This window comes from Trachemys scripta, chromosome 4 (assembly GCF_013100865.1).
Source record: "Trachemys scripta elegans isolate TJP31775 chromosome 4, CAS_Tse_1.0, whole genome shotgun sequence".
Classification (NCBI taxonomy): domain Eukaryota; kingdom Metazoa; phylum Chordata; order Testudines; family Emydidae; genus Trachemys; species Trachemys scripta.
This window is the reverse complement of record NC_048301.1, coordinates 109131986-109147975: the sequence shown is the minus strand read 5'-3', so window position 1 is coordinate 109147975 and position 15990 is coordinate 109131986. Positions and strand designations below refer to the sequence as shown.

The 15990-nt window shown below is 44.8% G+C and overlaps 1 protein-coding gene across 6 annotated transcripts in view; it reads left to right on the top strand.

Moving 5' to 3' along the window:
- The window catches only part of TSPAN4 (tetraspanin 4), a 491871-nt gene that overhangs the window by 363892 nt on the left and 111989 nt on the right, over positions 1 to 15990 (top strand). For all 6 annotated transcript variants that reach the window (XM_034770346.1, XM_034770343.1, XM_034770344.1 and 3 more), the window contains one exon: positions 14536 to 14727. In XM_034770346.1, coding sequence (XP_034626237.1) covers positions 14536 to 14727 — 192 coding nt within the window. The remainder of the gene's footprint in view (positions 1 to 14535; positions 14728 to 15990) is intronic.

Genomic DNA, 15990 nt, shown 5'->3' with positions numbered 1-15990 from the left:
GGGTTTGTACTGCTAAACCGTGCCACTGCTGCCGTGGCTACACTACTCTTTACACTCAGACTAGTATGCGTATGCAAGCTGGGAATCAAACCCCTAGCTCGTAGTGTAAGCGTAGCCTAAGAAGTCTGTAGCAGAATAGGGATTTGAACCTGGGTCTTTTGACTCTCAGACTGGTGCCCCAATCACTGGACCATTCTTCCTTTCGGCATACTGCAGGATCCTATAAGTAAGTCCCCTCTAGTTCATCTCCTTTGCAAGCATCATGCTTTTTGCATTATGTGTAAATCCATCTCAGACCTTAAATCCCATAGTTTTCATTTCTCTTTTCAATCTCCCCTGCTATGGCTTTTTTAAAGTTACTGACCAGAACTGGACACAGATGTCCAGATGTGGCCTTGCCAACATTTGCAGTGGTGTCATCACACTGTTTTGTGTTATTTTCAAGACTGTGTTTGAGACCCTCTTGAGATCACTTTTCAGAATATAGGAACTCCAGACCACAACCTATATCCTTCCTTTTCTGTTTGCCTTTTCAAAACAGGATTCACTTTGTCTGTTGGATTCAGATTTCAGAGCTTGTACACATCTCTCTCTTTCCAACTATACTGACTTCATTATGATCATCCCAGGTGGATTTGGAAATGACATTTGAAGAGCAGATGAATAAGCTTTAACATTTTCAATTTTGCGTCAGTTAAAACTAGAACCTGAAGCAGATGTATAATCTTTTTCTCAACTCTTACTCATTCTGCAATCTCACTCACTCAAATACATGCATTTGCTTTGCATTTTCAGTTAAGTTGTTATTAACTCAGTGCTTTACTTATCATACCTCCATGTGAATTAAAGTTTAGGCAAATTTCCAAATTAGATACTTGTGGCATTGATAAGTATCAATTTCAAACCACTCTGAGATAATTTTTTAATCTTTCATGTGTAACACTGCCATTGTAGGCCATCTTCATCTGTTACCTTTCTGCATTTTTGCATCCTCAGTCATTGATAAGCTTTGCAGTATGGTGCAATTAAGCATACTACAGAAATTACTAATTAAAGTCAATGGTACTTAACATGATGAAATGCTTTGCTGAATAAGGATGGACTTAAGCATGTGATTAATTGCTCTGCTGAATTGGGGTCTCTGAGCCCCAACCAAGACAGCTTCAATACGTTTTTGTACAAGGAACACCACATACATTTTTGGATTGGATATGATTAAGTTACAGATATTGTAGTTTTGTTCTGCTTGCAACTGCAATTGACATGGTAAATATATCTTAGAGGAATGAACCGACCTTAGAAGAATGCTACTAATACAACATCAGAGATCATCCTAATAACCTCTGGTACACTTTCCCAATGGGAATATAAACACAGCATTCTAATTTCCTTTCCTTTATTTTGATGTCACTATTTGTACTCAAATATATTTTTTTGATTACATAGGAGTGAAACTTGAAAGGTTAATTTGGTATAAGAAGAATAATGAATTTCTGGAGAGGACGTTACTTTACCAGTGGAAACTAGAAAAGTGTAATTTTAAATATGTCTGTTATTGATACCATCAAAACAAAGGCCCTTTTAGTGGCCTGCTGAATTATTCATAGAATTTTTAGGACTGACAAGAAAATGCTTAGCACAGTGTATTAGCCTGGCAAATTCCAAAGCTCCTAAAAGAAAGCCTATCTTATAGGCTACGTTTGATTCAAAGGAGATAAAATAATATAAATTGCAGAGATGCATTGCTTGGACCAGGTGACAACAGATTACGCTGCCAGAAAGGGCACTGAGGATCAAGCAGGCAGAGAGCAGGATATTGTTGTGACAGACTGGATACAGTTCAGGATCACAGGCATCAGTAGTTGGCACACTCTGCAGTAAACTCCAGTTAAACAACGAACAAACAAGCCCCTCCACTCCAGAACCCTGGAATAAGACACATTGCACTACTATGCAGGATAGATTTCAAGACCATGGATAATGACACACTGAACTTCCCTTTCAATTAATGCTTAGCACAATGGATAGCACCAGATTGCACTGCTGGGCAGGAGATTCATTTCAGAAACAGGGAAAGCAGCACATTACCCTGCCATTCAAGGTATTGACATTTAAGACAACCCCATGGGCCAGATCCTCAGCTGATGTAAACTAGTGCAGTGATTTCATTGGAGCCACACTGATTTCTCCCAGCTGAGGATCTAAACCAGTAGCTTTTGAAGGAATGTATCTGGTGCTTATGTAAATAATGGCCTATGTTTCAAGCTCGGAGTTTTATCAGCATTGCAAATTGTAGATTTTTGTTGTTATAAATTCATTTTTCAACCAGATGAAAAGGAAGCGGGATGGCAGGCCAAAGATTTAGTTTCATAGAGCTTTTAATTTTTAATCCCTGTGCTCTGTTGATCATCTGCAGAACTGCAAGGAGTGGCAGCTGTAATGCTCTGTGCCTAACTCAGTCCTATCCATCTGAAAGTCCTTACCTAGGGGTTGCAGGAATCTCAGTGCAAGAAGACAACAGCAAAATAAAATGACAACCAAGCAAAATAAAATACCAACATAAAAAAAAATCCAGCAAGAAATATATTTTGTTTTTAAAATGAAGCCCTGAACCTAATAGTAGAGGCGTATCTGCATTGTGATCCATTATTGACACGGAGTTATCCTCTCCATGCTGGGTGGAGTTGGCACTTTTGTTCTGAGCTGAGGCAGTGTGTGTTTTGGAAGCAATGGAATTACAAACTAAAGTGAATTTAGTGAGGAATGGATTGCCCAGGTTACAGTCCTCTTTAGAGCAGCCTTGCACACTGCAAAATTTCTCCCCACAGCTCAAGTGGTGCATCCTATTGTTGCAATCCTGGGCTGAAATACACTAGAGACACTGATGCTGTGTTGTGCCTCTAGACCAATGGTTTTCAACATTTTTTTCATTTGCAGACCCCTAACATTTTTTGAATGGGGGTGCAGACCCCTTTGAAAATCTAAAACATAGTCTATGGCCACTGGTTGAAAACCACTGCTCTAGATAGATGTTCACCAGGAATTATATTGAGACTACCAGACTCATTTTCATTTACAAATGTGGTAGATTTTATTGTGGAAAGGGTAGGACTTTCATTCCCTGTGCTCCACCAGCCCTCCTGAAGCATTCCTGTTCACATGAGCATTAATGTCACTCTAGAAAGGCTGCCCAATACTTTAAAATAAGAGCAGATATCTTCATAACTGCCTAGAGGATTTGGATAGCCACTTTCCATTGATTTTCATAGGAATTGTGGGGCAGATTTTCAGGCGCAATGGAGCTATGACAATTCACATCCACTGAGGATCTGCCCCATGCATCCAGCTCCCTTAAGCAGTTCTGAAACGCTCACCCAAGGGGTTGAAGCAGAGGAGACAGCAGTAGAAAGGAGGAAGAATTGTGTGTTTAGAAGGCTCACAGTTAAAATTCCTTTGATCTGTTCAGCGTATCATGACTCGAGTGCAGAACGCATTTGGTGCAAGTATTGTTTCTAGTTCAGAGAGTGACTCTCAGAATAACTGATGAAACTGGAATCCATTTCTTGTAGGCACCTCATCTAGCATGTGCTTACAATTGTCACAGATCAAAAGTGCAGAAATTGTAACAAATCATCTGCGTGTCAGGCCAGTAGAGGACTCCCTCACCACTAGTAATTCTGGAGTAAGACAAACCTCCATTGAATTCCTGTGCCCATCTGTAAGGAAATATGGTTTATATGCCTAATGGATCTGAGCAAGAAAGAGAGAGATTTTGATTAGTAGCTAATTACATTGGGGATTTCTGTTGTTTGATTTAAGAAGAGTAGCATTCTCCCAGGTGCAAGTCAGAGCTGAATTACAGCTAGGCGAGAAGCAGGATTAGGAGCGGTTTAACTAATTGCATGTCTGCAGCCCCCCACCCCTGAGAGTAGGTTGGTGCTAGACAAATGAAGCAAGAAATTAAAATTGCACTAGAAAGTTCACATTCAAACTGGTGGTGGGAAAGGAAGGAGGGTGGGTGGGCTTGTATTATCATTTGTCTGTGAAATGGGAGAAGATGGCAAGTTTAGCATTTCAGGCTAGTGAATGCTCAACTCAATGGAGTGACACCAGTTTACACCAGCTGGGGATCTGGCCCATTGTGTTTATCTCCGTGGCTTACCTTCGTCATTTAGATATGCTAAGTCACATAATGTTGGAGATCTTGAAGAGTTGTCTTCTAGTGGCTACAAATCCTTCAGAGGCTCCCTCCAAACATGCTGGCATTAGTAAGTAGTTACCCGATGCAGGTAAGAGAAAAACTCAGTGTCTTTAGTCCCAGGTATTGTAAAACAAATAATGTGTGCTTCATTCAGTTTACAGCAAATATGTCTCCTTCTAGAGTGCCCCGTTTCCCATTAGTTTGTCACCGCATAATAAGTTTTATGTCTGAAATACTCAGGCTTTTATTTTCTCCTAGGATATCTATTTAAGCCTTCTCCTCAAAATGGCTCTTCTGCTCTGTGTGAGCAGGGCAATTGATACCTTTAACTTTTCTGTTGTAGTGATCTTTCCAAACCAAGTCAGTCTCATTACAGCCAACTCTTTAGACCAAGACTGTCCCTAGCCCTCGTAGAGATGCCCAGAATGAGAGGAAAAGGAAGAAAGGAACCTTACACAAGGGCCAGAGGAACTGGAGTATCTAAACCTGGGAAGCGCAAGGGACTGCTAGCTCCATTCACCCTCAAGAGCATGAAAGAGACTTCATTGGGAGGAGGGAGCAAGGTTTCTGGTCTGTAGAGCACAAGAATGGGTAGAGCCTGCACTAAAGGACAGTATCACTGGAAGGCGTTCAGATGACCTAGTGATGGGCATGGTCTAAGAACCTGAATAGCATAGGATGGAATTGTATGAATATCAGGGAGTGAAGACAGGTATTGTGCCGGTTTGAGAGACAATCCCTCCCTGAGCTCCTTCCCAGGCAATGAAGTTCCCCATAACTCCCTATTCAGGGCAGTAGCTGAATAGAACAATCCATGGAGAATTTTGCTCTAGTATGGATGTTTTAAATGAATTTTGATGTAGCCAGGAAATAGTTGCTAGATCTGTTGAACTCTGCAAAAGAGATAAGGGCTCAAGCTCAGGGGATGAAGGAAAGGAACGTGTCCCCACTAAGCAAAATATTTTCAGAATCTTTTTCTAATTTGATGTATTTCATTGTTTATTTATTTATTTACTTATTATTATTGCTAAAAGCCCCAGAGACAATCAGGGTCCCATTGTGTTAGGTACCGTAAATACACACAGTAAAAACCAGTCCCTGTCTTGCCCTTCCAATCTAATTAAACAAGAGGTGGGAGAAAGGATTATTATGCTTTTTTTATAGATGGTGAGTCAAGGCACTGAGAGATTAAGTAATTTTCCCACAGTCATTCTGTGGAAGAGCAGGGAATTGAACCCAGATCTCCTAAGTCTCAATTCAGACCCTTAAGCAGATGACTGTCCTCCTCCTCTTTTCCATAACATTTGGTGAATTTCAGAGCTTGGAAAGTAAAAGAGACATAGCATTAGCTGCATGTAGGTATGGAGGCCTGTATGTGTTGTCACCTTCCCCAGCAGTTCTGCGAAAGCATCCCATTCATGCCATATTGACACTGAGGCTATTTCAGTCTTAGATCCACACTGAACAAACAAGTGCCACACTCCAGTGATTTTTGTGGGACGGACAAATGTCCACAAGGCTATCTGACTGAGTCCACCCGACATATTCCACTTGTGAATAATTGCTGATTTGAACCCCTTTTCCCAAAGGAAGAGCTAGTCAGTTGTGTATGCCCCCCTCCCAAACCCTTACTCCTCCATAATAGATAACCTCTAAAGTGTCATCTCATCTGGATGAACCACTAGCAGGTCCCCCACATGTACTTCTATAACAAGTTGTGATCAGCATAGTGGAGGAAGCTGTTTTATAACGAAGGGTTCTCATTTCTTTTGAATATGTCTGTGACAAACCAGAGCTGTTGGAGGAATAAAGGGAACAATAGCTTAGGTATGCCTTACGTTATTAAGGCCAATAACTATTACTAACAATGTTAATACTATGACAGTACTGTTCCATTGTATACTTTTATTCTTCTTTGTAGTTAAAGAGGTGATAGCATATGCATATAGGAAATTACTTTATAGCCAGTGTGATTCTAAGAGGCTAACACGATTTGCCTGTTAGTTTATAAACAGAAATAATAATAATATCTGAATATGTGAATTAGTTTTACTGCAAAACCAAATAATCTGAGTGTACTGTATGACCAATATCAGTTGATTTTTTTTAAATGCAAAAGAATGTCTGTCTAAACGATGAGATAGGGTGTGTTGAGCCTAATCAGATACAACATGAAAATCCTTGATTAGATGCATTTTCTATGCAATAAAACCAATAAAAAATCACTTAGGGACACCAGGGCCATTATGATGAACAATGAGGCAATTTCTCCCACTATATTGTAAGCGAGTAGCTGTACGGCAGAATTAATTCCTCCAGTTGCATGCATGTATCTGGGGTTGCTTGAGATTACTTTGTTTACAGTGCTGTAGGATCAATTTTAAATGTATGCTCTGAAGTCTGAATAATTTATTTTCCAACCCATTAGAATTATTCTAAAGATCTAATTCTAGAGGCCGTTTTTCCACCCAAAGTGGGTGTGTGTGTGTGCGTGTGTGTGTCAGACAGAGAGAGATACTTCATCTTTGCTTGGTTAGTGGGATGTTACCTTCAGTTTTGAACCTTGCTATAACTGTCCATGCCTTTGTCACCACCAGAATAAACCATGCACAGTACTTGGAACTAAACTTGAAGACCATTTGGAAACTTCAGGTGGTACTGAATGCACCTGCCTACTTAGGGCTCAGTCATGAGCCCTGCTGCATGCCTATGCAGGGGAGGAAGGGACATAAAGATCCCCCTTATTCTGTTGCATGGTCTACCCATATCACTGAAACCTATGCAGAAGGGAGAGCAGTTGCCACCAAGCTGTTGCTTTCTCTCTTGTGCAGGTTGGCATGGAGTGGGTGGCTATGGCCAGGATGCGGGTAGAGATTTGGTTCCACCCCCATGCAATGCAACAGTCCATGCATCAGAGCTGGCGCAGAGGGGGAGCAACCTGTGCCTGCAAAAGGGCTGACAGAAATGACTTCCCTCCCCTAGGAGCATGGAGGAAGCAGGAAAGGGACTGCGACTCTGAGTCACAATATGCTGGACTCTGCTCCTGGGGAAGTGTGGTTCCTTCCTCAGGCTGGATTCCAAGATTTCAATCCAGCCCTTACTTAGCAGTGCATCTTGCAGGGAACACAGGACTCCCACTCACTAGCGGGTGCACTAGCTGCCAGTTTGTTTCTAGGTGCAGTTCAGAGTATTCATTGTGGTTAGTTTTGGTGCTGATTATTTCAGGGAGCACTTTTCTCCCAGCATTTGAGCCAGGTAGTTGAACCTGCTGGACAGCTTGACGTGAGAGTCCCTAGGCTTACATAATTGAGGGCTGAGTGCAGGGCATGTTCAAGTGGAGGGCGCTTCACTCTGGAATTTGCTCCTGACAGAAGCTGAGTCTATTTGCCTTCTGGATGTCCTGCTGTGGATGTTCCTGAGCTGAGAGTGGGGAGTCTCTCAGTTGGGATGAGGTGGTCCTTTTAATATCATGTAAACTTAACGTAGATGCTTCTAGTTTCTGATTGTGCAAGAGAGGGGTGTTGGCTGGGCATATTCTAAAGCTCCAGGCAAGAAACTGCTCACTGCTATTTTAAGAGGAAAAGGAAAGCGGGGGAGGAGGGTGTCAAGAAAAGGGGCTTCTTACTGATTTTTTTCAGTATTTGCTCCTTCTGCAACTGATGAATATCATATACCTCTGCTCCCCTTCAAAGGGGCCAAGGAATGAGTGCAGTTGGAGCCAACTCAGAGGAAGGAGCCTGGTACAGACACAGCTATTGAGCTCTTTCTTCTATTTTTGCTTATGCACAAAAGGAGAACACTTAAATCATTTTCTCTTTGTTCTTGCAGTTTGCACAGCATGCAAGACTTGCTGCACAAACATGCGGGGCCTAATTCTCCTTTTTCGCAGGCTCAATTCGCTTCCTTAGAACTCCACTGATTTCAGCATAATTGGTACCTAATGTACGTGGGTTGGATTGGTGAACTGGGCCCACAGTTCGATATGTGCACATGACATGGGGAGTCTCCCAGCAGCATTAGCCATTTTTTTTAACAATGGGCCTATTTTGTATTAAAACATAGGTGTCTCTCTACAGGCATTGCAAGCCCTATAGCTCCTGAACTAGGCTAGATTCTTACTGTTCATCTAGTCCTAATATGTATGCTGCTTCCAAGGACCTATTGTGTGCTGTGGGCTGTAGGCACACAAGGAGTTAAATTCCATTATTAGTTTAGCAACACACAGTGAAGAGACCACAGTGTGTTCTCTCATGCAAGGCATTGTTAAATACAGTGGGGCATAATATGGTACCCTGTCTCTCAGCTGAGATCTGGTGAGTAAGGCACACTGAAGAGTGGTGCCTGCCACCTGGATGAAGTTAGTAATTATGCATTCCTGGTCCAAGCATGGCTGAGATATCATGGCTGGGACTATTGGAAGAAGGTGTTGTCAAGCCATTTGAGCACAGGACGTGAGAATCAGGACTCCTAGGACTGTAGACTGATCACATACACAGCCAGATTTACACTGGTGAAATTGTGTTCAGTGGAATTTCTCTGGATTTTCTCTTGGGGTAAGTGAGAGTAGATTCAAGCCCCTACATTTCCTTCCTAGGTCTGCTACTGACCCTTGGACCATGGTTATATCACTTAACCTTTCTCTGTCAAAGTTTACCCATGGGGATAATAACTAGGTAGTAATAATCTCTATCCCACTTGGGGTGTGTGGGGGTTAGCTAAATTTTGTGAAATGCTTTATTATGTGTATTATAGTAGTGCCGAGAAAGTCCAGCCAAGATCAAAGCCTAGTTGCACTCATCACTGTGTATATCCGTAGTAAGAAACAGTCTGCTCTGAACAGCTGTCAATCTTCTACAAAAATAGACAACATGGATAACGGAAGGATTGTCATCCCCAATTTAGTTGGCAAACTACAGCACAGAGAGATCAAATAACTTGTCTAAGATTCACAACAGGAAGTGTGTGGCAGAGCCAAGAATTGAATCCAAATCTCCTGGGTCCCAGTGCAGTGCTTTAACCACAAAATTATCTTTCTCCTCTGAGTACTGTCAGGTTTTTGAAGGAAATGTGCTACAGAAGGATAAAGTATATAATTATGGAAACGAAACCTTGCTAAGATGAGCTGTGATCAGTTTCAGATCTAGTTTTGAGATTAATTTTTGGGGTGCCATTGGCAAAGGAGTGGTACATCAGAAATAATTGGACAAAATGTTATCAGATTTTTAATTCAGAGGAGAATGAGTGAAGCCATAATCAGAAATCTGGCATATGGCATCATCTTTGATAAGCAGGTCCTGTCTCTCACCTGCCACATGAACTCAGTAAGGGCTTGTATTTATTTGCCAATATATCACACCACTGCCACAGTCTTTCTGCCGCTCTTTTGTTTCAGTGATTAGTGTCTCCTTTAACCACGACAATTTTGGACCTTTCTTGAACACAGGAAAGCTATCAAAAGCAGCCCCGTTAGTGGTTTTGTTTTTGTTTTATTTCACATCACAGCAAGTCCTGAAAGCTGTCAAGAGCTATCATCTCATCACTCTTCCTCCAAGTGTTTGGCACAAACAAGGAGGAAAAGAACAGCATAAATAACGGAGTAAAATTATCCATAAATTGCAGCTCCTCAGATGTCAAGTAGAAATCAAAACAGACAGGCAGGCAGCAGGGAATCAACTGCAACAAAACTTTTACATTAGTCTCTCTTTGCTCCAAAGTCTATAATGTAAATAAACAAGGTCTCTCAAATCCACAGACTCAGGATGGCAGAGGTAGCAGCTTGTACTCAGAGAATGGTAAGGGCCAGTGTATCTCAAGTTGCTCAGCAACGGTCCATTTGGTCAGTTGTGGCCAGACTCAAAGCCCACTGGAAGACTCCCATTGACATCAGTGGGCTTTGGATCAGACCATTAGGCTACTATTCAGGAAAGTGCGTAAGCAAATGCTTAAGTGCTGCTGAAGTCAAGGGGACATAAACATATGCTTAAAATTAAGCATATGCCTACGTGCTTTGATGAATAGGGAGTGTGCTTAAGTGCTTTGTGGAATCAGGGCCTTAAAAAGCTGCATTGCTTAGCTCTAAAACAGGGGTCTCAAAAACACGGCCCGTGGGGTTATCTGTGGCCTGCAAACCCCTCGCAGCCACCCCGCCCTCCCCCAGTGTTTACCTACAGCGGCTCCGGCCGGACGTGCACCGGGGGCAGGGCAGGCTCCCTGCCTGCCCTGCCCCACGCCGCTCCGGGAAGAGGCTAGAACGTAGAGAGGGGGGTGGGAATGGGGAACCGCGGCCAATGGGAGCTGCTGGAGGCGCTGCCTGAAGCAGCATCAACACACAGCTCCTCCGCCCCCCTTCCCCACATTCCAGCCTCTTCCCAGAGCCGCGCGGGGCAGGGCAGGCAGGGCAGGCAGGCAGGGAGCCTGCCCTGCCCCCCGGTAGGCGCTGGGCTAGATCCTGCCCCCGAACCCCTCCTGCAGCCGAACCCCCTGCCCTGAGCCCCCTGCTGCACCCTGACCTCCTGCCCTGAACCCCCTGCCTCACCCCACACCCCTCCTGCACCCCGACCCCCTGCCCTGAACACCCTGCCTCACTCCAACCCCTCCTGCATCCCAACCCACTGTCCTGAGCCCCATGCCGCACCCCTCCTGCACCCCTACCCCCTGCCCTGAACTCCCGCCTCACCCCGCACCCCTCCTGCATCCTAACCCACTGCCCTGAGCCCCATGCCGCACCCCTCCTGCACCCTGAAGCCCCTCCTGAACCCCTAACCCCTGCCCTGAGCCCCATGTGGCACCCATACCCCCTGCCCTGAGTCCCCGCCTCACCCCGCACCCTGACCCCCTGCAGTACCCCTCACCCCTCCTGCACCCCACATTACAACTCCCTGCCCTGAGCCCCTGCCACACCCCACACCTCTCCTACACCCCCTGGGGGCAGGGAGGGGGCAGAGTTGGGGTGGGGATTTCGGGGAAGGGGTTGGAATGGGGGCAGGGAAGGGGTGGGAAGAGGCGAGTCAGGGGTGGGGCCTCATGGAAGGGGTGGAGTGGGGGCAGGGGTGGGGGTGGGAGGTGTCAGTAATGCGGCCCTCGGGCTAATGTACTAGTCCTCATGCGGCCCTCATGGTCATTTGAGTTGGAGACCCCTGCTCTAAAAGGAGTCCCTGCCTCTGAGGACAGAGCTTGTCATGTAGTGGTTTTGATGTGGGGCACTCGAAGCAGAGAACGGTTTGGAATGTGGGAGGAATGAACGTAACTGCAGTAAGAAGGATTGGGCATGGTTGTCATTTCCCATGAGAAGGGCTTTGTGAAATCCCCTGGTGTGAGTCAGAGTGAGTTAATTGGGCCTATTGCTGAAAGAGTCATTCCCAAGACACTGGAATGCTGGTGCGATTGTCTCCAGACTTCCAGCTTTGGTCAATCAACTTTTCCTTTTAGAAGTCTAAAGATTCTGGGCCTGATCGTCAGCTGGTATAAATTGGTGTAGCTCTATTGAAGTTAATGGAGCCATGGTGATCTACACCGGCTGACAAATTGGCCTTAAGTTTTCAGCTCTGGACTAAATGGATACACCCGCAAACCCCAGCATTTGCATGTACAAGTGCTTCTGTTTGAAGATGCATTGGTGTGGGGTGATTTTTGAGAGCAGGATCAATGTACTCATAACTAAAAGTCTGATGCTAGAGGTGTCTTTGGGGAAATCTAGGATCCTAGGGGCAATGGTGTTTGAAGGACTTTATATCCTTTATGCTCCTCATATGGCAAAGAATTTAACAGGTGATGCTGGAACGGTTGTTGCAATCAAATCTTTCGGCTGCCGCATGAATAATAATGCTTGCTAGTGAGACGCACTTCATGCAGATTACAAAGTACAGTCATATACATTCACTATCAGTCAAGGCAACAAAATAACAATGATAAGTGCTACGATACGGGGATGACATATGCTGCATTTTATTGGTGCCTTGGAATTTCATAAGCACTGTATTAAAGATAATAGCTAAATGGATTGCAAATGGATGCCTCTGGTGCTCCTGGGGATCTGCACTCGTTACTACCTAATTGAGACAGTTGTGTAGCCGTGTTGTGTCCCGTGCTCAGAGGCTGATTCTGAGGCATAGAATCATAGAAATTGGAGAGAGGTGAACATATTCCTTAGTTTTTTCTCTATCTTCCCTGCTAGAGCAGGAAGGTCCTGAGAGTGTATTTCAGTTGTTTTGACCAGTCTAATTTTAACTGATTCCAGCCTTGGAATTCTCTGTAGATGCTATTCCAGTCTAATAGACCTTTATGCTTAAGAGATTTTTCTTAAGCTGTTGTTTCCTTTGCTTATTTTCATTGCTGTTATTTGCATCCTCCTTGAAGCACACTAAACAATGACTAAGGGGTGGGATGGTACCTGAAGCATGAACACCTAAACAAATTGTTTGGTCAAACTACACCTCCTTGGAAATCTTGGCAATGACTGCATGATGCATGGATTGGTTATTGTGTACATATATTGTATATAAGTGTGGGAATCATATGGCCTGAACTGTCCCTGGCTCTTGTGGAGGATGTGTGGCAGGAGATAGAATCATACAAATGTAGGGCTGGAAGGGACCTTGAGAAGTCATTAAGTCCAGCCCCTTGCGCTGTGGCAGGACCAAGTTAACCTAGACCATCCCTCACAGATGTTTGTCCAACTTGTTTTTAAAAGCTTCCTATGATGGGGACTCCCCGACCTTCCTTGGAAGCCTATCTGCTGATCTCGTGGGGCTGGTGTGAGGTATTGCCCCAGCCCTTTACCACCCTGCCAAAGATGTTGAGAGCAACTGTGGGAACCAGCTAAAACATACTAAAAGATGGTGCAGTCTGTGCATCTTCCCTCAGCCTTGCCTTGAGCTGTGTGGCTCTGCACTGGCCCTCAGGGGGGATGGGGCCAGCGCAGATGCACAATCCAGCCCTAAATAACTGATTAGAGTTATTCAAACTGAGAGATTACTTTGCAGTTTCCTTGGATTTCTTCTATTTCATTTCTGAGATCTACTGCCTGAGTTTGTAGCTAGCTCTTTCTCCTTCCTTTTCTGGTTCATGATTTGCCTTACGTTCACCCACTTTATGCAGACATTTAATTGATATGCATCTGAAAGAGAATGACACATGTGACTTATTACTATGTGAATATGGTTTCTTTCCCAGCCTTTGATTTTAGATAATAAAGTGCAATTATAACAGATTTTTTTTATTGAGTTTTATTTTAAAGAGAGAGAATGAAAGAAACCTAAGTGATGCTCTGCTGTGAGACTGTTATCAAATGAAATCCCCTTTGTTTAAGTCTATTTAATTTCACAGCTTTACTTGAATTGTTACAATTCTGTGGGCTTTCTCACAATTATAAACAGCAGGCTGATAAATGAACTCATTTTTTAAAAAGTACCAGTGAATATAACCACCATAGATGTTGTTTTTGTGATTGAGCCTGGCCACACCTTAGTGCAGCCTTTCCACTTTTTACGTATCTGGGAACCGTGTACTATTGCTTTTCACTTGGGCCTGTTCTAGACCAGCCCAAGGAGTCTTCAAGTTCTCTGCTGAGGATTGAATTATCAAAGTAACTAGGCCACAATACGGGTGATCAGTGTCACTATTTGCAATACTAGGGAAGGGATCCTCTCTCCCACTATAGCCCCTGTATGCGGTAACCCTCCCCCCTTAATTGGCTATGGAGAATTTTCCTAGCACAGGCACTGCCTAGGACAGCCGCAAGGAGCACTTTGCAGTCCCTCTTGCAAGCCTTGATGTAGGGGGCATGCCAGGAGTGGGAGATTGTGTGTCATGGGTGAGAGGCAGAGGGGGTGTAGCACACACTGCTTTATGTGCAGTTCTCTGAGCTACCTAAATAGTACCTGGCCCACAACCAGACCAGAAATTATGAGAGTTTCACCCTTGCCTCCCAGAGTGCCTGCTTTTCCCTCAGAGAAGGAGAGAGGAGGAGGTTGCCCTTGTGGTTAAGACACTGGTCTGGGACTCAGGAGATCTGGGTTCTGACTCTGCCACAGACACATCATGGTCTTGGTCAGGTCACATCATGTCTCGGTGCCTGAGTTTCCCCATCAGTAAAATGGGGATAATAATGATTCTTTCCTCCACCCTTTGTCTGTCTTGTGTATTTAGTCTGAAAGCAGTTTAGGGTAGGAATGATCTCTTACTCTGTGTGTGCGTGTGAGCGCATGTGTGTGTGTACGTGTGTACACAGGGCCTAGTACAATGGGGCCTCTAGATACTACTGTGATATAGATGAAAAAATAATACGAATAATGGATGCTCTGACAGAGTTTCTTTGTTTCTCTTTGTTTTCCCAGCTGGGAGGCTGCGGGATCCTTGGAGTTGGCATCTGGCTGGCTGTTACCCAAGGGAACTTTGCTACCCTCTCCTCTTCTTTCCCATCCCTGTCGGCTGCCAACCTGCTGATTGTCACAGGGACTTTCGTCATGATCATCGGCTTTGTCGGCTGTATAGGTGCCATCAAAGAAAACAAGGGCCTCCTGCTGAGTGTGAGTATGAAGACACGCGCGGTCAGCAATGGTGTCCATTGTTTCCTGATGCTGGTGTCACTGCAATGCATGTTAGAGTGATGTACGGTATTTAAGAAGCAGGCTGGTCAGTTCTGAGCCGGGACGAGGCACGAATCATGGTTCAGTCATTCTCTGATCTCCCAGGTCATTCCTGAGCAAGCCTGCTTCTATTAACACTTCTGCCAAAGATGAGACGCTCACAAGAAGGGAGGGGTTAGCGATGGTGGTGGTGCATTTGTGTGCTTCTTGGGGGTTGAGGGATTTACCTAGATAGCTTTTGCAGCATGCCCTTGAATTCCTTGTCCTTATTCATCCAGCTTTAGCAGCTACATCCCTTCAATAGCTACTGTAGTGGGGCTGGTGATATGAGGGCCTGAGGTGGGGATCACTGACGAGGGGAGTGCTGGGAGAAATTATGAGTTTGACCTAAACTGGAATTGAGATGTGTAATCTTGATGCCACCGTTGGTTTTGCCAGTAGTTAACTCTTAAAAGGTTGGGATGTTGGCAAGCAAAGATCCCAGCCTAAGAGTTAGGCTGTTAAATGAGAGTTTAAGGGTTAATAAGGTGTGGACAGTCCAGATTTAACTGAGGCCATAGATCTTGCTTGTGTTTTACTGAAACCTGATTTGATGCCACTGCTTTGGTTTACAATTGGTGCCAGTTACAGTTAATATTGGGTGAATATTTTGTGTAGCATGAGGCTAAGGGAGGATGAGTGAGGTCATGGCATTATGGCCATGCTGTTTATCCAGCCTTAAATATAGATGGTTTCCCACCCCACAACTGGATTGAATCCAGTGTCCCAGGGTGGGGTGAAGCTGGGACTAGGCCTAGTAAACTGATTCCCCTGCTGCATTACAAAGTCTGTGTGTGAGCTGAAGTTGTTCCCCACCACACACCTCAGCCTGCCAGGGCCCAAATGTGGGGTGAGTTGTGTGAAAGTGACCAGAAATGAGGGGGACACAAATTATTCTGTAAGAATAGTTTTAGTTCTGTAAGATCCCCTTCTTTAGTGTATACAGGGCCGACTCTAACTTTTTTGCTGTCCCAAGCAGCAAAAAAAAGTGCCGCCCCCCCAAGTCCCCGCCGAGCGCCGTGCCGCGCCACACCCCCCCCACAGCGCCTCCCCCGAGCGCCACGCCGCCGGAACCCCCCCTCTCCCCGAGCGCTGAGCCCCGCGCTGCGTCCCCGCCGAGCGCCGCTGGAACCCGCCCCAGCGCCGTGCCCGCGCCGCCCCCCC